The sequence below is a fragment of the Pteropus vampyrus genome, unplaced genomic scaffold, assembly GCF_000151845.1.
Source record: "Pteropus vampyrus isolate Shadow unplaced genomic scaffold, Pvam_2.0 Scaffold66, whole genome shotgun sequence".
Lineage (NCBI taxonomy): Eukaryota > Metazoa > Chordata > Mammalia > Chiroptera > Pteropodidae > Pteropus > Pteropus vampyrus.
Window position 1 is genome coordinate 667152 of NW_011888847.1, and position 22037 is coordinate 689188.

Below are 22037 nucleotides of genomic sequence, written 5' to 3' on the forward strand. Positions count from 1 at the left end.
GCCCCAGTATTGGCACACCGTGGCCCTGGGAATCAGAGCAACTGATTCCCTAAATTCGTAGTACACCTAAATTCATAGTTAGTCCTCTAATCTGAAAGGTTATATCACAAAAACAAAGCCAAGCTAAGCTTCCTTCCATGCTCATTTGTGTCTGAGTTGCAGTCATAAACAACTTTAGGATCCACAGCCAGGCAGAGGTGGATGGCAAAGATTTCAGATATTCTTTTGGATGACTAACTGCTTGCTTCGATGAAAAGAAAAAAAATGGATGAAGGAATCCAGAGGGACCCATAGGACTGAGTAGTTGTTTATTCCTTAACTCCGGACAAATGCTTATCATCACAGCTACCAAAGCAGGAAATTACGAGGGGCCGGGGAAAGCTGCTATTTGACCTGAGCGTCCTAATTGCTGCACACACACACACTTAGAAATGTTGTTCTGAGGTTCTCAGCCTTGACTGCATTTGATGCTGATCATTTGATGGCACAGAATTAAAGACAACTAGAAATCAGTGTTCTTCATTACTGCCTTCATACTTCACTGAAGAACAAGAAGTGGTTAGGGGAAAAACTCATGAATAAAGAAATGTACTTTGACTTGAAGAATATACATCAAAGAATTCATCTGGGTGGATTTTTTTAAGTCAATATTGTATTTGCAAGCAATATTCCTCTCTTCATCACTCTGCCTTCCTGCAGCTGACCTTTTGTATGTGAAAGATTACCTATCGACCTATAAATAAGGTTTATACGATATTCTCTTGTCTTTGCAGCCTGTCAATGTAATCCTCAGGCAGCTGGATGTTGCTCTTTGCTACTCAATAAACCATAATTCTATCTTAGCAAACCCTTCACACAGCTGGATGGGCCCCACCCCCAACTGACAACCATCTTCCACTGACATTTGGGCTTGTTAGGCCTCCGTAGGAAGCCTGCTAACGGCAACCAAGCCATCTGCTTTCTCCAGTTGAGGATAATTCCAGGAGATTCTTCACTGGGACTTACCTCAGCAATTCAAGCTATTTCTTTCCCACCCCTAAATTCCTCTCTTTTCTGCATTCCCCTCTTCCACTTGGTTTGTGGGAGTAATAAAAGTCGCTTCTCTGATTATAAAAGCATTTGTTGGAGACCGCATGGCAAAGGGACAGAGGGCAGGGACTCGGAAGGCAGCAAAGAGTAGCAGAGAAGCACATAGGTTCCAGTGCCACCCGTCTGGGTGCAGGTGTCAGCCCGTGCCCGGTTTAGTTTTGTGTCCTTGGGTAACTGGCTTAATTTCTCTAAGTCTCATTTTTTTCTTTCTGCAAACTAGGAATAACATTGCCTGCATTCTTGAATTGCATTAAAAGAAGTACTTAGAAGAATGACTGACATTTAGAAAATGCTTAATAAATATTAGCAATTCTTATTAAATTCCTGTCCCTGTGATTTACTAGCTAAGGGAGCCCATGTAAAGGACTTCATCTCTTTGTAACTCAGTTCTCTCCTCTGCTTAAAAGAAAAATATCTACTTTTTAAAAATGTTTTAAGGATTAATTTGATAATGATGATGGTAGTGGTGGTGGTGGTGATTGTGATATCTCCTTCCCCTTCCAATATTTCTGAGGTTTCGAAGGTTTTCTTTTGGACAGAAAACACTGATCAGCATTCAAACATGGAAATACATCATTTGTATTTCTCTAAGAACAAAGGCATCCTTCTTACTGAACTCCTGACACATCCAGAAAGGTTATTCCAATGAACAAAAGTATGTCATCCTACAGAGTTCTAATGGAGGGCTCCCTTTAATGTTTATTTTCAACACCAGTGGTCCATAATCTCCCTTGCCATCATCATCAAAATTGATTTCAGTTCTTCACACCGCCAGCTGGTTGGCTAATACTTCCTACTTTTATGTTGATTCACAATTTAATGCTTTCTATCATACTTCATTGCATTGGAGTCTTACAGCAATCCAAGGAGTAGGCAGGGCAGTAAAAGTACATGCAGTTTATAGAAGTAACTTGGCCTTGGCCGTAGTCTCTGGTTACAGGACTCTTCTGACAGAAAGTTGCAGTGTCCCTACAGACTGTATTACTCTGATACTTTAGGTATTCACCAACGTTTGGCTTTCTATGGTAGCTGGGAAAAGATACATAGTAGAGCTCATTTTTAGATGTTATGGCAGCTACGTACATGGTGGAAAGGACTGGTGCCTCCCCATTTCACCATCATTTTGGCTGTTAACTGGACAATGAATACAAACTCATTCGTTCATTCAATCATTCAACAATTATCTACTGAGGTAATCCTGGGCTTTGCTGTGGCCATTAGGTGTACAAAAGATGACAAGACAGATGAAGCCTCTGCCCTCTTGGAGCTTACACTCTAGTTGAGGAGACAAACAATGTTAGATAATGTCAGGTGGTGACAGTGGTATAAAGAAAAATAAAGCAAAGAAAGCAGAGAGTGATGTTTTAGAAAGAGTGGTTAACAAAGGATGGAGGGCCTTGTGGGATAAACAGGAGATATCTGTAGACAGCTCTTACTCACCTCAAGGAGCTCAGTCTTTGGGGAGAAAAGACTATCAGCCATTAACCCCCCAAAATAATAACACGTCTGTAGAGTTGTGTGGCACTGGTCATAGATGAAAGGAGTGACCCAATGCCTTGGGCTGGATTCGTCATGAAAAGCTTAGCTGAAATTTGAAAGATGATAAAATTTGAAAAGAAAGAAAGAAGAAATTTTTTGTGAAAGAAAGAGGTGAGTAAATGTAAAGAATGTGAAAGGACTATAGTGGAGTAAGCACAGGATGGGGAGAAACTGAGTCCTAATCAAAAAAAAAAAAAAGATATACTGGAAAGAAAAAACTTTGACTATATTTGGATGGGTTGAGTTTGATAAGATTGGAAAAGAAATAATTAAGGCTAAGGCAGGGGAGTTTAGGCCTGAGCAGAAGGGGGACATAACAATGACCTGGACTGTAGATTGACCAGCAGGGACTGTAGATTGACCAGCAAGGGTGTCCTGCTAAGGGATAGCTGCCCTTATCCAGGTACAGTAATGGTGGCACCTAGAGAAGTAGAAAGGTAACGGGGGACACAGTCCCAAAAAATGATCACTGTTATACAATTCACCTCTTGGTCAGAGATGGACCCAAGAAACTGCAGTGATTTTTGTGCACTCACCTCTAGTAGCCCCAAAGCCTTCTTTCCCCCAGTGCCTCCCATACAGAATCACTCTGCAGAAAGCACTCATCAGGAATTCAGTCTGGACCAGAAGTCATCTTACACAGGGATTATGATTATTGGGAAAAAATTATCAGCCATCTCCCTAAGAGTTAGTATTGTAAGTATCTAAGGATGTTGTCATGACTACGAGAATGTTTGGGCACAATGGAAATTATACAATTGCTTCTTTTATCAGTAATCTATCTAGCACAGCCAACTTAACCTGCCATTGTCAACTCTAAGACTATGTGGACAGGTTTTCCTTCTGAAACACTGATGCTCAGGATGAGATTTTCACCTGAGCATGTTAGCTCCGGGAGGAGAAGGATCTCTTCTTGTCTAAGGGCCTGATCTTAAAGATGATGATGATTTTGTGCCACCAATCTCTCCTCATGTTCCCCTAATCTAGTCAGTGTGCTTTCTCCTGCAAGAAGCCCGGTCTTTTCCATCAGAGAGACAATTATTTGATCCATCAATTCATGTCAATATGTTCAGGTCTTGATATTCCTTCCAGGGGAATTTGCATTTTAAAAGAGGAGCCTAAAAAAAGGCAATGCTAAATCCAAGAATTCATGATAGATCCCAGGCATGGAAGGCTCTGAAAGGGAGAGAAAAGTCCCTACAAGATCCACTTAAATAGCATATAGGTAACCATCTACTCCACCCGCTCATTGAGTCTTAGAATTATAAGTTCACAGGATACACCTCCTTATGTGGTACGTGTATCCTCACCTTATTAATTGTGAAATAAGATCTGCCTGTCCTGAGTTCAGCATATTCAGAGCCAGCATAAAGGACCTTGTATGGAAGGAAAATCCTCTCTGCAAGACGGGAAAATACATCATCTTGTAGACCAGTTCATTTCCTCAATCAGGCTCTTCTTCCCCAGGAATCAAACAGACTTTAAATGCTGAGATCCTGTGCGTACATTAAAAACCTTAAACCAGCTGTAAATTACTCTTAAGTAAAAGTAGAAATTTAGTTCCTGGAGCTGAAGGACATAAGATGCATCCCTGCCACTTTAGTCTCTCCCAATGAGCACAGCCAGTCTCAGATGAGCCTGAGAGGAACTGAGTGTGAAGGTGAGGTTTCTAAGGCAGACAAGCACCCAGCAGTCAGTGGAGCTGGCCTGAGAGGGACAAATCCCTGGCAGGGGCAGCCTCAGGCACAGGCAGGAGGAGAGACATCTTAGCTGGCAGAATCTGAAAAGGCATTAGGCAAAGCTTCACCCTGCCAAGGAAAATAAGCTGCTGCCTCTTCCTCCATTACTGCAGTCTCAATGTTGGGAGGTTTAAACGGTATTTTTGTCCTTATAGATCCTTTTAGATTTGCAACTTTCCCTGAGAGAAGCCACACTCTGAGAGATTAGAGCTAACACAGGAGCTGTTTCCAGCTATGTAGGGAAGGGGGCAACTTCTGGAAGCAGAGATGGGCTGGAGGAGGCTGGCCAGTGCAGTGAGCCACAAGGACAGGCAGGACAGTGAGAGGGGGAAGGGTATCACCTAAGTAAACCATAGTTACCAGATTCGGTGCCACTCCAGGATGCGGACCGGGTTTCTTTCATGACTATATCCCCAGTGCACAGCACAAAAAAGGTGCTCAGCGATTCGGGTTTTTTGTTGTTGTTCTTTTAGAAGATCCTGGCTGTTATCCAGACCTCTTGTGTACCTGGCTCTCACCACAATCTAATATTTGTTGAGAGACCCATTTTCCCTTGGTGTCTTCATTCACCTCATCTGCTTTATCCTTCACAATGTGTGTTCTTAGGCTCCAAACTAAGAACACAGACATTTGGAAACAGGCATGTTCTAGCCAAATGCCCCCACTGCTCCCAAACTCTTGGCTTGTCCATCTGGAAAGATGCTGACTTCTCCAGGAGCATGGCTACAGGAGGAATGTCCAGAGGACGTCTCAGCCATCCAGATCAACTAACTGGCTCAAGACTAGGGAGCAGTGAAGTGGCAGGAGATGTCACCACCCTATTCCACTGACCACTAATCCAGAGCAAAGCCTGTGTTCAATTCATCTTTGAGTCCCCACAGAGCACAAGGTCTACACGCAGTAGATCCTTAATGAAAATGTGGGCCTGGGTTTGAACCTTTCTGTTTGCATAGTGGAAGGAAAGCAACTGCTGTTTTTAGAGAATTATCCTGGGGTGTTATGGAGTATGAACACTAAAGTGACAAATGTTCTAAGGAAGAATATTTTCATCTCCAGCAGATATTACACAAATGTGCTGCTGCAGTTTAATCATGAGCTCACCCACAGCAAACACCCCACAACTAATGTCTAATTCAAGAGGAGGTGAGCTACTTCCTCACAAGTTTGAGATTTAAAGATAGCAGTGCTAGGAAGAGGGAGCGGGATATGTGGGAGACACATGAAGGAAGAAATTAGGCAGCCTCTCTCACAAAGTTCACCCAGCACAGTCTCTCTGGACAAGGGCCAAACCACAGGAGCCACCAGGACACAGATTCACTGGGCAAGACATCAAGGAAAAGCTCTCTTTACATGAGAGTCAGACACCCAGGTTCTAGCCCTGGTCCTGCTATGAGGACTTGGAAGCAAGTAACCAAGCTTCTCTGGGGCTCAAGTAAAGTGGAGAGAAAAACGATGGCGTATTTCCTTTACAAGGTTGTAAGGAAGAAAAAGGAGGGAGAAGATGAGACAGGGTGCAGGAATGCTTTGAAAGGTCAAAACGGCAATCATGTGCAAGCTCTGCTAACTGTATGGGCCATTGCTGGACGACACTGGAGTGGGCAACAGGAATCATAATTTAGAAAGCACTTTCACTTTGCTTTACTTATGGACTCTTTAAAAATCCCTGTGAGATATTTACTGTTGGTTCTATTTTACAGATAGGAAACGAGGTTCAGAGATGACTGAATTGCCCAAACTCTGAAAATGGGATTAAGAAATGATCTTGGGGCAGGAGGACAGGAAAAATGCTTACCAAGCATCTACTTTTACTATATGGCAGACCTTAAACTAGATATTTTATTCATACAACTCATCTCACCTTCCAGTCTTCTCAAAGGGTAAGGCATGAGGATTTTGAAACTCAGAAATTATGTGGCTGATAGAACTGAGGATTGAAGCCAGGAATGTCAGACTCCAATCCAGTCCATCCCGCTGTCTGGCACACCACATATAAAGAGGCACATATATAGGGTGTGGATGAAGCCAAAGTAACTGGACCTCGTCTTCTGAGCACAACATTGACACCTTATTAATGTTTGCCATTTGGAAATTGTGATTATCTACTCGGGCTAAGTTGAAGTGTACCTAGGAAATAGTTTCCTAAATAATTAATGTTAGAAATGAGTTGTGGGGAAGGGTGTGCAAACTCTTTAAAATATTAACTCTTTTGTGACTTCCCTATGTAATTTAAAAGTAACTGCTTGCCACAAATTGGTAGTTGGATTAAAGTTATTCTTATATTAGCATCCAGGAAGGTCCTAAAAGATTGCCACTTGAATGCTCTGTTAGCAGTGAGTCTAACCTGGAGAGATCTTTAGGTTTTATAAGTCCTATTAGCCAATGTTATATAATGGAAAGAACATCACTGAGAGGCACAGGAGCCAGAGTGCCTGGGTTTTTCTTTCACCTTCTAGCAGACAAGTTAACTGAAAGTCTCTAAGCCCCAGATTCCTTATCTACAAAATGGAGCTAATAACAGTACCTTCTTCATAAGTTGTAGGCAGGATTAAATGACTTCAATGTAGGTAAGACATTTAAATGGTGCCCAAAGTGGTACGGTAATTGGTAAGAATTAACTATTATTCTTTCTGGGTCAAGTCTAGAAATTTGAGCACTGTATTCACTTTCTGTGAGCACTGTCTCCCTCATCTATAAGAAGGAAGTCCTAATTGTGTTCATCTTAGAAACTCACTGCAAAGTCCAATGAGATAATATGAAATAACTTTGTCAGTGATAAGTGCTTTACAAATATAAGGCAAGGTTATTCTCCAGTCTTTTCTTGTTAGAAGTCTGGGTCAGAAAATGTGAGCTGTAAATTAGTTCCTAGGACTTTGGTTATTTTCTAAACAGCAATCCTCTGGGCTATTGCCATTTTAGCCAGCCTCTCGCTTGGGCCCAAGTCAGACACTGGTCACTGGGGTCCCCAAGCAGGAAAGGACAGCCGTGAAACTTGCTCCATGGTCTTTTTAAAGTCTTTCTCTGAACCTAAGTGAAGCAGCAAGCAGCTATTACCTTTCCCCATGGTGAGAAGGACAAATTCACAGTTGTCTCCAGAAATCCTTCTCACGAGGTCTCTATAGCCCAATGTGCATGACAGGTTATGAATTGTGTAATCAGTTTCCAGGAACCTGGAATGTAGCACTTCTCGTATCTTGGTGTCTTGGGGAAAATTCCAACTCTGACATCCTATTACACTAAGATCTGCCCTAGACACTAAGGGATCCTATAGCATGCTCCGAATTGAAAGGACAAATAACAATAGTGAGAGCTACACAGTAGCCCATCACAAACTTATTCTTTGACATTCAAGCTTGTTTTATCAAAGGTTTCTCTTCAGTTTAGTTCCCTTTTGATTCAGAGTTGCTTAAAGCACATGATCTCTTTTTACATAAACATGGTATGTATAGAGGTTAATGGTTGGGCTAAGAGTAGGAATCTTATCTTGTTACTGATATATTCTGTACAACTGCAAGGTAGTATTCGGAGCTTCTTACCTTACCTCTCCAGGGCATAAACTAAAGGGGGCCATCCTAAAATGGCCCCCTTTAGTTTATGCCCTGGAGAGGTAAGATATTTCTACTAATATCAAGATACTAGTAGAAATTGAACCAAAGTTCACTTGACACAGTGTATCTTTTCACCAATGTGGTTCTGATTTTCTGTACAGTAAACTTTCTGATATATATTGTGGTAGGGGAATATGGAGGGTGCTAACAGAATACTCTGCCTAAGAGAGTGTTTGCCAACGGTGTCTTAAATAGTAACAGCATTTTCAGAAAACTAGTGTAAAGCGGACTAAATATTTTAGCTCCTAGAGGGCTTCCAAGGTTGAACTAGGAAACATTAAATTCAGGAGATACTTTACAATAAAGGAAAAGCCCAAAGTCGATGTTTAGGGAAAGGCAGCATACTATTTTCGTCTCTTCAACATTTACAATGAATAATATCATGGTAAAGGTTCTGAGAATCTTGGAGGAAAGAACTGCTTTATCTTATTAATTTAGCATTTCTCAAACTTACTTGACATTGTAGCCTTTCATTTGTAAATGAAGCATTTATATCATCTGGAATTAGTGTTGCTAGAGAAATGCTCAGAGTTTCTAAGTTTAAGGGCATCTTAGAGATCACAGAGTTTGACCCCCACCTCCAATTCTGCACCCAATTCCAATGTGTGGGTTTTCAAGCAATTCTCAGATACCAGCTGGTGTCCTACAGTTCAACTCAATTCTGATACTCTGTACCTGGAGATAACGTCAGATCCCACAAAGTAAGGGCTCAGTCCTACCAGACTGCTCCCCCTTAAGACACCAATCACAAGTCCAAGTTCTCAACTGTGTTTCTGACTGATTGGCTATAGATTGGAGGTTCCAATGACCCCTCCTTGGGTTCAGTTAATTTGCTAGTGCGACTCGCAGAACTCAGAAAAACATTTTGCTTACTAGATTCCTGACTTATTATAAAAGGATATAATTCAGAAACAGCCAGAAGGAAGAGATGCGTAGGGCAAGGTATGGGGAAAGGGTTCAGAGCTTCCATGCGCTCACCAAGCCGAACACTCTCCCCAAATCTTCACATGTTCACTAACCTAGAAGTTCCATGCCAGGAAGGGGGACAAAGACCAAATATATATTTCTTATTATAAATCACACTATCACACCCTGCATGAAGAAACCCTTCCACATAGTTAGACACATTTCCAGAGGTAGGGAACCAAGCGCTTATGGTTACATTCCATTCCCCTGTTGGGAAACTTTCATAATGAATGAGAGTCAGTCATTATGGCAAGAGCATAAACTTTAGAGTCAGAAAGGTGCGAATTCAAACTCTAGTTCTTCCCTCCTTAGGTGTGGCTTTGTGAAAGTTACGGGACCTCTCACAGCTGAGCCCCCTCCACTCTGATATGAGACAGTAATATACCTGTCTCCTAAGGTAGAGGAGAGGAATAAATAAAATAATCAATGTTAAGTGCTTGGTGGGGTGCCTGGTGCACAGGAAGTGTTCAATAAATGTTGACCATTATTATTATTAATCTCATAGCTCCTTTCCAGAGCAGCACAGCACAAATCTATTGCCATTTCCACCTGGCAGCCCTTCAGAATCTCAGGCTTCTCTTCCTAAGCAAAAACCCTATGTGTTAGATAATATGGTCTTGACTCCTCACCCCATCAGCAAAAAAAAAAAGAAAAAAGAGCATATGTCGAAAAATAAATGTATTTATTTATAAGGTAGATATATATACAACGTACTAATTTGTACATTACAAAATATACATAAAAATAATATTTTAAAGCATAAAATAAAAATGAATTAAATAATATGCTTTTACTTTTATATGGCACAAAAAGCCAATTTTGCTCTCACTAAATATAATAACAGTATTCTAGAGAAAGCAATATCATAGGATGGGCTTCATTATTTTTCAATCCTCAGTTTAACACTGAGAAAGGCAATTTACGGGCAATAACAATACTAGAGTTCAGTGGCTGTCAAAGCTGAGGACAAAACTTCACTGAATTACGAAGATCCAATGGAAGACAAGCTTTTTAGCTGCACTCCTTGAGTCATCATACTTGGTGTTCAGTTCTATATTTTATGCAAATATTTTTATAAAATTTAGCCGGTATATTTCCTTTCCTAGGATCAATCAGCTGTTCTTACCAACAACATATAAGATGCTGCATTTTTATATCTCTAATGAAAGTATTCAAAACTCAATACAACAACTTAAATGAGTTAGAAAGTAGTATTTCCTTGTTTTCAAAACATGAAATATGAGAATTTGTACAAATGATGACATGTATCATTTTCAGCAATAAATTAACCATTTCCATCCATGTTTTCCAAATGCTCTCTACAGCACAGATTTTTTCAAATGCTGTTTTATTCTTCCTCATTATTATTACATCACCTTTCTCTTAAAGAGACAAATCACATGTGTCTAATTCGAAAATATCTGCTTTACAGCGTTATTTGACAGCCATTTGTCATCACAGAAAAAGTCAACAGATTTGGATCACTTATATTTTTGTAAAAAAAAAAAAATGTGTAAATCATCATCAACTTGGTCAATTCTCTGTAGAAATTCCCCTTGAGATGACCAACAAACCTCTATGTGGTAATACAATCAAGACCCAAAGACTAAGCAGAATCAAGACTGGCAAGAAGGTTGATCCAGACAAGTTTATCAGAAAATGCAGAAAGAAATTAGAGAAAGGGTGCAGGATGAACCTGGGACGTGTAGATGTAGCTTCCAGTGGTTCTAATAGGGCATAAGGAGCCTTGGGCAGTAGATAACAGGCCAGTTCATTCAGGTATCATGGAGGCCCCACAGAGGCAACAGGGAACTGGACAGGGGAATAACATACCCAAGTGGGGAAGGCAAGACATGGTCCTAGGGGAACAGGGATATCAGGCAGGGTCTCAATTTTAACAGACAGAATATAAGGCTGGAGCATGACCAGTAACAGGCCTTGAATATGGGTGCTAAGGTTTCTTGCAAGGTAAATCTTATCATTTCCCTGGGAGATAAGGATCTGAGTCCTATATCCTTTAAGGCCATACCTCTTTAGGCCATACATCTTAAAAAGTGGTAGAGCCAGGACTTGAACCAAAACCAGAGCTGCTGGTTTGGAAGCTATATTGCATGCCCCGAGAATAGGACCAGAGCCCAGTTGTTAAACCAGAATAATAGGTCAAAACAGAATCTGCAGACATGCTAATACGGCTGAGCTCTTCAAAATCCTGCCCTTGGGCTCATTAAATTCCCCCTGATTGCTAAGGAGTCTGGTTTCCATGGAGACTGAGGCAAGTTTGAGCTGAATATGAATTAATAGTTACAGTTGTGAAGGCATGAGACTGACGAGGCAGGAAACCAGGCTCTCCTACTGTCTCATGTAATTCCTTACACAGAATCATTTCACCAAAAGAGAAACTGAGGCTCTGAAAAGATAAGTGAACTGCCCAGTATCAACCAGCTAGTGAGAGAGAAGGCACTCAGATTCAAAGTCCCTAATCTTAAGTCTAAAGCCCTTATCATTGTACCACAGCTTCTTACACACATTCCCATCTAACTCCAAGACTGTGTGATTCTACACCTAACCAACTCTTTAATGATTCAGAAAGTACATGTTAGCATCTTTTATAATGGTATATGCAGAGATATAAATTCCCACTCAATAAGGATCTGTAGTTAATAGAAATCTCGATAAAACTGAACCTCAAAAGGTAAGGAGTCTTTTCATAAATTAATTAAGCATAGTCTATTCTTCTTGTTATTCATCACTGGATAACTAAGTTCTCCCAGAGTGGTCAGTAAGAAGGAGTTCATTTTATCTAGGGGACTAGAAAATGTAATTAAAAATATAAAAATTTTTTAAAAGAAAGAAAAAGACATTAGGTACAAACAAATCCTATACCATGGGAAATCAATTATAAGGTAGAAAAAGAGTTCAAGTTCAAATCCTCAGCCTTGGCTTCTAGAAAATGTATTTTGGCAAAAATGATAGACTCCCTGCTCTGGACACACAATGGGCAGCATCCCCATCCTAAATCAAATTTGCCTAAAGCATCTCAACAAGCCATCCAGGCCATGACATTAACTACGGTTCTGCCTCACTTCACAAACTTAAAAGAGAGCTGGTTTGCACAGTCTCAGATCTGATCATTCCCTGACATGGTAGATTTGGGGTACAATAGAGATAATTACATTCTTGGTTAACATATGTGATGGAGAGGAACATTTTATACTTCCTAAATTTTCCCAGTCCAGTGGTTATGCAGTAGGTTTTCAGTAACCACCCACTGGTTTGTCCTGACCACTAATATGAAGTCTCAGGGTTTGGAGATGGTGAAAACATGGGCCCGCTCTGACCAGGGAGTCCCCACATCTTCTTACTTTCCCCTTCAACATTCAAAAATAGCTTCCAATCACCTACCCATCAAGTCTACACTTCTCTGCCTAGTTTTAAAGGTTCTTGAGAAACTGCCTCCTCTTTCCCTTTCAGTTCTATCTCCCTCTGTGCCCCGCCTCCCACATCAGTCCTGTCATCTAGCTACACCCTCTCACTGCTCCAGTTCAGGCCAGCAAGCTCTATGCTCTTTGAAATCTGGTTTGCTCTACTTCCTACAAATCCTCCATGACAATTCCAACTCACACTGCTTTCCCCTTCTCTGACTTCTGAATTCTAGTCACAGTCATACAGTTTAGTACTAGATCAGTCTGAGTATTTCATCTGTACTAGTCTTAACTCTTTGATTTACCTACAAGCTCCCTGAGACAGGGCATGGTCTTTGGCATCCTCTCTTGGATGGAATGGAGATTATATGAAGAAAGGCATATAGTCCATGCAACACAAGTAAACATACACACTGTTAATTTAAGAAAAAACAACCCACCAGCACTCCTGAAGATTAATGAAAGTATTAGTGATGTTTAGAACAATGAGCTTTAGACGTGGGGTCACCCGTTCATGAAAGGCAAGTGTACTATCTTGTTAGGTAGCAGGACATAGTGGGACCAGTTCCCAGCAACTGAAGGACCCTCACTAAATTCATCCTGACAGGAGAGGTGCCTATTTTCGTTATTGTAACCAAAAAGTCAGGCATGAAAGGTGTTAACACCAGCTCAGAATGTGCAACTGGCTGTTGAGAGGAGAGAACTGTGAGTCAGTTACCTTTCTACAGGAGATCTATTTGCATAACTAATATTTGCTGACATTTCACCCTCAGGCCTCTACCTATTTCTGAAGATAAACCACATTTGAGTGAATCAAAATAATTTTGCAGCAGGCAGTTGACTAAAGCAAATCCATTGAGACATAGAGCTCCTAGCTGATTACCCACTTCCACCCTCCATCAGACATGAATTTATTGATCAAAGGGGAAAAGTGAATTGAAAACTAAGTGTTCATCCGAACTCCATTTCCTGAGTTATCTTGGGGTTATAAGAGTCTCAGGTACAGAGTTATCATCAGTAATCTATCTTACTAAATGGTCACTAGATCTTTTTAAGTGTCTTTAACTCAGTACTACTGGAATAATTTTAGCCATGTTTTCTGTGTGTTTTCTTTTCTAGAAAGACCAAAGATTTCAGTGTGCATATATAAACATTTATAGATACCCTATAGGTACAGTGGCTTTGGAAGCTCATGCTATTGATATTAAATAGTGCATTTGTACCTTTCTCATTGACAATCAGAAATGCTTCTCTCCAATTATATAAATTCTTAGGTGTGATGAACATACGTACATAGCACTTGGCACATTGCCTGGCCTGATAAACATCGAGCACATCATGTGTGCCAACTACTGTGCCAACATTGCATTTTCAGGAAAAATATGATTTATGCCCTCATGCCACTCACAGTCTGGTTGAAGAGACAGACACTAAATAAATAAATAAATAAATAAACAAACAAACAAACCAACAAACACAAATTTATATATCGTTCAGAATTTAATGAGTGCTAAAAATGAAAAGTGCTAAAAAGAACATGATTATATTGGGAATAAATCAGGGGGCTTAATTTAGATTGGCAGTCAGGCAGCTCTTCTCTGAAGAAATTATATTTGCAGCCAAACCCTGAAGTTTAAATTGAGGTTGGCCAAGTGAGGAGTGCATGGTGAGCCTTCCAGACAGAGCATGTGCAAATGCCTAAAGGCAAGCAAGAACCGAGTACATCTGAGGAACTGAGAGAAAGCCACTGGTGCTGAAGTGTATTAGGAGAACGGCATGAGATGATGGGGCAAGAGTAGGCAGTAAGGAGTATAAATTTTACTATGGGAAAGAACTAAAAAAAAAAAAAAAGCAGAAAAGTAAAGCAATCTGACTTACTTTTTTTTTTTTTTTTTTTAAAGAATTCTGTGTGCTATGTAGAAAATGGATTAGAAAAGAAGCTTAAATGTGTGGAAAGCAAGAGACCACCATAGAAATCTAGAGAAAAGATAACGGTTGCTTGTTCTAGCGTGGTGTCAGTAGAGATGGAAGAAATTGTGTGGAATCAAGAAATATTTGGGAAGTAGAAGTTAAAAGGACTTTGGAGATGGATTGGATGTTGGTGAATGAAGGCGAAGAAGTCAAGTTTAACTGTCACATTTCTAACAAACAATTGATAGACAGGAGTGCTATTTATGAGGAAGAACTAAGGAGGAGCAGTTTATTGAAAGTGATGGGGGAACAAGTTTAGATTGTTATATTAATAAAACAGTCAGAAGGATACGTGCAGTAAACTTTAATTAGAGGCAGAGCAGAAAGGTCAGGAGTTAAGTACGAATCTAGGCATTGTCACCATATGTCGACAGTACGTAAAGCCACAGGAAATGACATCTTCCTAGTAAGATTAAAGAGAAAAAAGGCAAAAGGTTCAGAACACATATAGAGGAGGGGGAGTCAACAACAACAAAAGGAGCAACAGAGAAAGAGGAGAAATAACAGAAGAGTGTAATACCACAGAAACTAATAGAAGAGAGAGACTGGCAAAGAGTACCGAATTCTCCTAAAAGGTCTAAAATATGAGAATTTAAATTGTTCATCAGATATATTGGTTGTGGGTTGATGACTCAAGAACATGACAAAAGTAGTTTCGGTGGAGAGGTGTAGGATAAAAACAAATTGGAGCAGGTTCGATGAATGGAATATAAGAAAATGAAGACGGCATATGCAGACAACTTTACTATAAATGAAGGAAAAGAAACAGGACTTGGCTGAAACGGGAGACAAATTTGGGGTAAACAGAGACAGCAACTATCAGTGAATCCATGCAAAATATGAAATTCGGTATTTGTCTTAGCATAGGTCCTCCTGAGCGAGGACTTAATACAAGTAGTTCATTTTTACACCCAAATCCAAGGAAAGAAATTAGATGACTAAGCAAAAGAGAACATAGAAAGATAAAGAACCAACTCAGGAATATATTACCAGTTGATCATCAGGAAATTAGAGCTCAGTCATGCTGGAGGCCCTTTAAGGTGTCATTTAGAATATATTCAGAACCATTCACTTGGGAAATAAAAGAGAAGAGTTCAGTCAAGAGTTGCCCTATGGAGTGCTAACGTCTTTGCACTTCTCGACTTGCACATGCCTTAGAATGGGTGAGCAGATTCCTATCAGTGTCTCACTCACAGGTGGCACAGAAGTCCAGAACAGAAAATGAGAGACACTAGAATAGCTGCGGTCAGTGTCTGCCAAGTTAAATCTGTATGTAGCTGGTTACTAGAGTAAAAGACGGTAACAGCTAGAGGAAAAGATGAACCAACAGGATGTGAGGTAGGGCACAGAGGTGTCTGATACAATGTGTACTTTGATATTCACCCACTCCGCATCCTTTCCAGTCTAGAGATAGGAAATGGCCTAATTTATGCCAGAGTTGGCATGCTGGTTCACCTTATTCCTGGCCTCCAGACACCCCTGTCTCTGTTTAAGATTACTCCAAGTAGCAGTAATACTTAACTGTTATATAAATAAACAAAATAAGAGATTTAATACATTTTGGTGAAAGAAGTAAATGTTTCAGAAACATTTAGAAACGTTTTAGAAACATCAACCAATTACCCAATATTTTATGAACACATACTGCATTCCAAATCTGCACACAGCTTTATAGATCAGCGGTCCCCAACCATTTTGGCACCAAGGACCAGTGCTCCTATGAGAATCTAATGCCTGAGGATCTGAGGTGGAGCTGAGACCATGATGCTAGTGCCGGGGAGCGGCTGCAAATACAGAAGCTTTGCCCACTTGCCCACCACTCACTCCCTGCTATGTGGCCCAGTTCCTAACAGGCCATGGACTGGTACCACAGAGGTTGGGGACCCCTGGTATAGATTGTCAGAGAATATTAAATATGGTCCTTGGGTTGACGTCTCATTATGGGAATACTGCAAAGACACATAGGAAGAGATCAAAAATAGAAGGATAGATATGATTAAATAATAAATGTGGAACAGAACCATGTCAAGCTAGTATGTTTTTAGTTACTGCAATGTTTCTGTTGACAATGAACAGACTCTCAGAGATTATGAAGAACAACCATGAAACCTATTTGTTCTGAATGACACTTCAAACTCCAAGGTTAACAGAAGCTACCTCTGGGTATTGAAACTAGAGATGATTTTTACTTTCTTCTATAGATGTTTTCATATTTTTCATAAGTCCCATAATAAATATGCATTACTTTTACATTCAAAGAATATATTTTTTAACATAACCAAAGATACAGAGCAACTCTCATACATTGCTGGTGGGAATACCAAATGGTACAGCCACTTAGGAAAACAGTTTCGCACTTTCCAACTAATTTAAATATACATTTACCATGTATATTTACCACCCAGGAATCCCACTCATAGATACTTACTCAAGAGAAATAAAAATGTTCCCAACCCCTCCCCATCTCTCTCTCGCTCTCTCTCTCTCTCTCACACACACACATGCACAAACTATACACAAATGTTAAAGCGGCTTCTTTTATAATCACAAAAACTGCAAACAACCTATGTGTCCCTCAACTGATGAATGGATAAACTGTGGTACATCCATACAATGGATATTACTCAGCAATAAAAAACAACGAACTACTGATATACACAACATGGAAGAATCTCAATGCATCATACTGTGTGAAAAAAGACAAATTCAAAAAGCTGCATAATACATGATGGCACTGATATGACACTTTGGAAAAGGCAAAATTATAGGAACAGAAACTGACCAGCAGTTGCTATGGATAGGAGGTAGAAGGAAAGGTTAACTACAAAGGGGTAACACAATGTAGTGTGGAGGGTGATGGGACTGTTCTGTATCTTTAGTGTGCTGGTGGTTACACAGTCTTAACTCATATCTCTATCATAGTTCATTTTTCTGTGTGTAAAATTTTAAAAATAAGCAATACAACAAATCCTCAAAAAAAAAAAAAGCATGTTAAAAACCCCTTACCCTAAATTAAAAAAAAAAAGGGAGACCATCTCAAGGGCAGTTGAAGAACATAATCAAAAGAACTGACCAATACGTGTTCTATGTGGATAACTGGGAAACGAGAGGAACTAAACACTTGAGAACCATTACAGATAACCCATAGGCAGAACTCCCTGACTCTCTGAATATAGAAGCAGAGAAGAAGACACCAAAGTCAACTCTAAAATCCGAAGCCCAAAAAGACACATAATCCTTCACAACGATGAGTGTAGCAGTGAAAGTTTTTAAATTGCAAGTTATCGTGACCAACTCTGGCTTAGGTAAACCACACACAGAAAAGGTCAATGGGAGTAGGGAGGTACTGAAAGGATTCTGAGTAACTCACAGGAGGGAGGAAATGCTGAAGAACAGGGTGTCAGACAACTCTCATGTGCCACTTCAAAACACTCTTCACCACTGCTGTGGCAGCCAATTCCACCCAAATTTCAACCAGTTTAATGCAGGTGCAACTGGACAGCACCCAGTCTGGCCTTGTATACTATTCATTTCCTATCCTGGGGATTCTTCTGTAACACTCTAAGAGATGTCCGGCAGAAACTTACTGGGCACTCGCAAGTGTGCAAGGCAGAAGTGGAGAGTTAACACCATGGGGACACATTTGACCAATAGAAAATAGTAGTCACTGGACAAATGCCCCTATTTGGAGCAACGGTTCTGAGATTTCCCTTTTGAAAATGTCCTAAATCAAGTCCTTAGCATTAAGGACAAGTCACCAGTAGTGGTGGCTAACTCAGTAACTCATCCTTGTATTATCTTTTGTCCCTCTCTGTTTCATTCTCCCCGCCGCAAACTCTCTGAACTCATGTTATCAAATGTACTACCTACATGCCAACCTTCACCTCGGGCTCTGCTTCCTGGGGAACCCAGGCCAAGCCAAGCAGACCTTAGGAAGGATCCAATGCTCTGGAAATTTCAACTGTAGAAATTTATGAACCATCTCTTAAGGGTGACGGCATCAGTGGACTCAGCACTAACTAAACTCCAAGCTTTTCCTAGGAGAGAGTCTGGCCCACATTAGATCACATGCATACTCTGGGTTGAAAGGGCTTGGATCTCATGTTGTAATCTCAACAGAATCATTTAAAATGGGGAAGGAGCAGTTCCCCCCAAAGAGTATGAACAGGTTAGAAACAAAGAATGATTTAGGAAAACTTTGTTATCTAGTTGCAAATTCTTCTGGATCATATTAATTTCTCAATCTTAAAAAGGGAGGGGGGGCATATTGAAGCATACTAGCCCCTTTGTTCCTGAAGTGAAGGTTTCATTTTTCTAAAGAATCAATAGCTTACCAGACCTTAGTTTGAGCCTTAAAATAGAAAACAAGAGCATGATTCGGGTATATTATGGGATTTTCTGGTAGGTTTTTTTCATAGCTCAGAATTGGTATTTTAAATTTGGAAAGCTTATACTTTAGCAATTGTTAAAATAGCCAGCTTTATTTTTACCTCACTCTCATTTTTTCTCTCTCTAGGTTAATATCCAACACAGGTATTAAGCACTTGCCAACTGTTCGCAAGATTCAATCTCTCCAAAAGGTTCTATTGTAAGTTTTTACTTGAAGAGTTACCAACTCTTTACTCAACAGCTGTCTTGCCCAACAGTCTCTGTGCCTGTAATATGCATTGTTTAGTCTACATCTTTCAAATATGTTGCTCTGGGTAAGCAGAGACAGAAAGACACCATCAAGTGTCCTTGGTTTCACCTGAAGGCTAGCTAATCTCAGTTTGGAGGAAGTCAGCAGGCTCCTCAAGAAGACAGATGTCAACAGCCAGCTTGTAGCAAATCAAGAAGTCTCTCCTCTCTTCACTATTCAATGCCTTGTATTCCTTCCCCCTGTAACTCTCCCATCTTCCACCATCTTCTCCTTGTCCCTCTAGAATTACCATGCCGTAGGCACAAATAAACCATAAATGAATCTGACAAATTCATACATTGTATGACATCATGTATTTGCCTTTTGCCAAGACATCTGTATTGTGAAAGAGGAAAAAAGGCAATGTATAGTGACAAGTTTATTTTCAAAACTATAAGAATCTGGACAGACCCAAAAGGAAATGTTAGGGAAGGGACATAAGGAACTAAGAAAGGAGGAGGGGTAAAAATTGGGAGGGACAAAGAAAGATAGAAAATCTCACCAAATTTTTCAAATTGTTCCAAGCAGTTTACTCCTTCTACATTTATATGTTAAACCAGACCCAAAAGGGATTCTTGATGGGAAGATGAGGAACACAAAGAGAAAAAAATGAGACTTTCTCCATCCTTTTGTTCAGGAAGAGAAAAAACAATGACAACATTTTTCTGTGACCCAAGGAGAAAAGAAAGAAGAAAATTAGCTGTAAGATGAGAGAAAGATAAAGGCCCAAGTAAGGTGATTGGAGAAGTTTTATATGGAGATGAAAAGTTGGCTTAAGTGTCTTTGTCATACTGAGCAGACACCAACTGTGGAAGCAAGGATAATAAGTGAATATGTTAGCACCTTAACACAGTGAAATTAGCTAAGAAAACTTTCAGAGAGTAGATACTGCATGTGTAAAATTCCATTGTTAATAACTGATATACTAAAAATAAATTAGATGTCACTTATTTCTCAAACCCTGAACTCATCATCCTTCAGAACAACTCTTTAAACATTACCTCAGCTAAAGACCACATCCTGCCAAGTCAACTACATGTGAGAAGGGTACATGACTGGAACTGACAGAAATATCTAACATGTCTGTACTTTCTTCTAGAGACATTCAAGACAACATAAACATCCACACAGTTGAAAGAAATTCTTTCGTGGGGCTGAGTTTTGAAAGTATGATTCTGTAAGTAAAGGAAAAAAACCGAGTGGGGATAACATTTGACTTTTCATTTAATCATCTTTCTCGTAATAGGATGGTCCTTTTTTGTTTGGGTAACTTCAGCATTTCACCATTTAAATTTCTCCCTAGTTCTGTGTTTTTTCTCTCATTTCCCATCTTTACATTTCAGAATCACAACATGGAGTCGTGTTAATAATTTATGATTCTGTGGTGTGATTCAAGTATTTAAAATTGCTCTTTGAATGATGGTCTCCTGTGATGCAACATCTGTTCCGAAGGACAGAATAACTCATGCATCAATAAAGCTAGTTATTGCCTGGCAAGGCTTTTGTTGCCCCAAGAAAAAGACAGGAAGGAGGCTGAATCCAGGAAAATATGGATATTCCCTCATAACTATGCCAAGCAGCTCCTGCTCAGCCCCATGCTGAGCGTAATATGACTTCTCATTTTCTTGGAACAACCACGTTTTTTAATGAGCTTGAGTTACTCCCTCTGCCTTTTGCAAAAGTTTTTAATGTACTCTGTGTCATTAATGAACTACCTTGTAATCTTTTGTGCCAGTAGCCTATGTGGCAGTTTACCCACTTCTCAAGATGTCCAAGAAATAGGGCACCAGGGGCTACACAAGTGTTTGTGGGATCCTTAGACGTTAGATGAACAGAATGACATTTGGGGAACTGATAAATGGAATTACGTCTGTAAGGGAAGCATGTTATCTTTCTATTTCACAAATTGTTGCATTTTTAAAGTGTGTGTGTATGTGTGTGTGCATGTGTTTATATGCCACTATGTACAAAAGGGAAGTTCCAGTCTGGAAAAAATTTTCAGCCTTTTCAAAGCAATAATATGATTCAGAGACCCAGCAAGAGAGAGAGGGAGACAAAGAGAGAGGAGAGGGAGAAGGAGAGAGAGAGGGAATGAGAAATAGTAGAGATGAAGTCGTCAAAGAAAAAACCTAAGTACAGTATTTGATTACAGAAAACAAGGGAAAAGGTTAAAAGAGACTAGCAAAGGAACTAGATGTTTAAAGGGAAAAAGAAAATCGAAGGCATGTATTCAGAGTACACAGTATTAGGACAGAAATTATAGGTAATACCTAATCCTTTCATTTAGTATGCTCATGATATTTGGAATTTGTATGTGTGTGTTGCAATGAGTTAATAGGGGTGTGGGAGGTATGAGAGAATGGGAAAGCCAAAGAAATTAACTAAAACACAAATAAAATTAAACGTGCAAAATAAAAACAATTACTCTAAGAAAAAAGAAAGAATAATTTATTCTGACTGGCCTGTGAGGTGAGGCTGAAGGATAAGTTAAAAATAAGGAAAATGAGGCTGAGAAAGGAGACTTTAATAGATGAGTGGGATTTTGCCAGAGCACTGACGAAAGGCAAGCAGAGGAAACAGAATCATCAAGGCCAGGAAGAGAAGGAGGAAAGAGAAGAAATACAAAAGGAGCTTTTGGAAACTAGTGAGTATCTGATAACATAGGCCGAATAGATGTAACACACAAATGCAACAGTTAAAGGACTCCTGGGCTACATCATACAGGCAGAAGATTAGCGATCAATGTAGTCAGTTATACCTGGATCCTTGTGCTTCTTGAAATCTTGCTCTAATCATATGTGCCATTTTTAAACACAGTGATTCAAAATTAGTTAATCTTAAAACATGGCAAACTTATCAACAGAATATTTTTCTAGAAAAGTATAATTAAGCGGAAGGGTCCTAATGTCATTCTCACAGTTTTGTGTGTTGACATACATCATTTTTGTCCAGAACATAAGACAGAAGGGAAGGCATCCTGATCTTCCTAGTCTTACCTCTTCCTAAGTAGAGACAGAGAACCTGACAA

General features: G+C 39.8%; 1 protein-coding gene across 2 annotated transcripts in view; it reads left to right on the plus strand.

Annotated features, from left to right (window-relative positions):
- Positions 1-22037, plus strand: part of FSHR (follicle stimulating hormone receptor) — a 160742-nt gene that overhangs the window by 116270 nt on the left and 22435 nt on the right. The window contains exons 5-6 of one of the 2 annotated variants that reach the window (XM_011361293.1): positions 18848-18919; positions 20109-20186. In XM_011361293.1, coding sequence (XP_011359595.1) covers positions 18848-18919; positions 20109-20186 — 150 coding nt within the window. The remainder of the gene's footprint in view (positions 1-18847; positions 18920-20108; positions 20187-22037) is intronic. The other variant, XM_011361294.1, reaches the window with a different exon arrangement.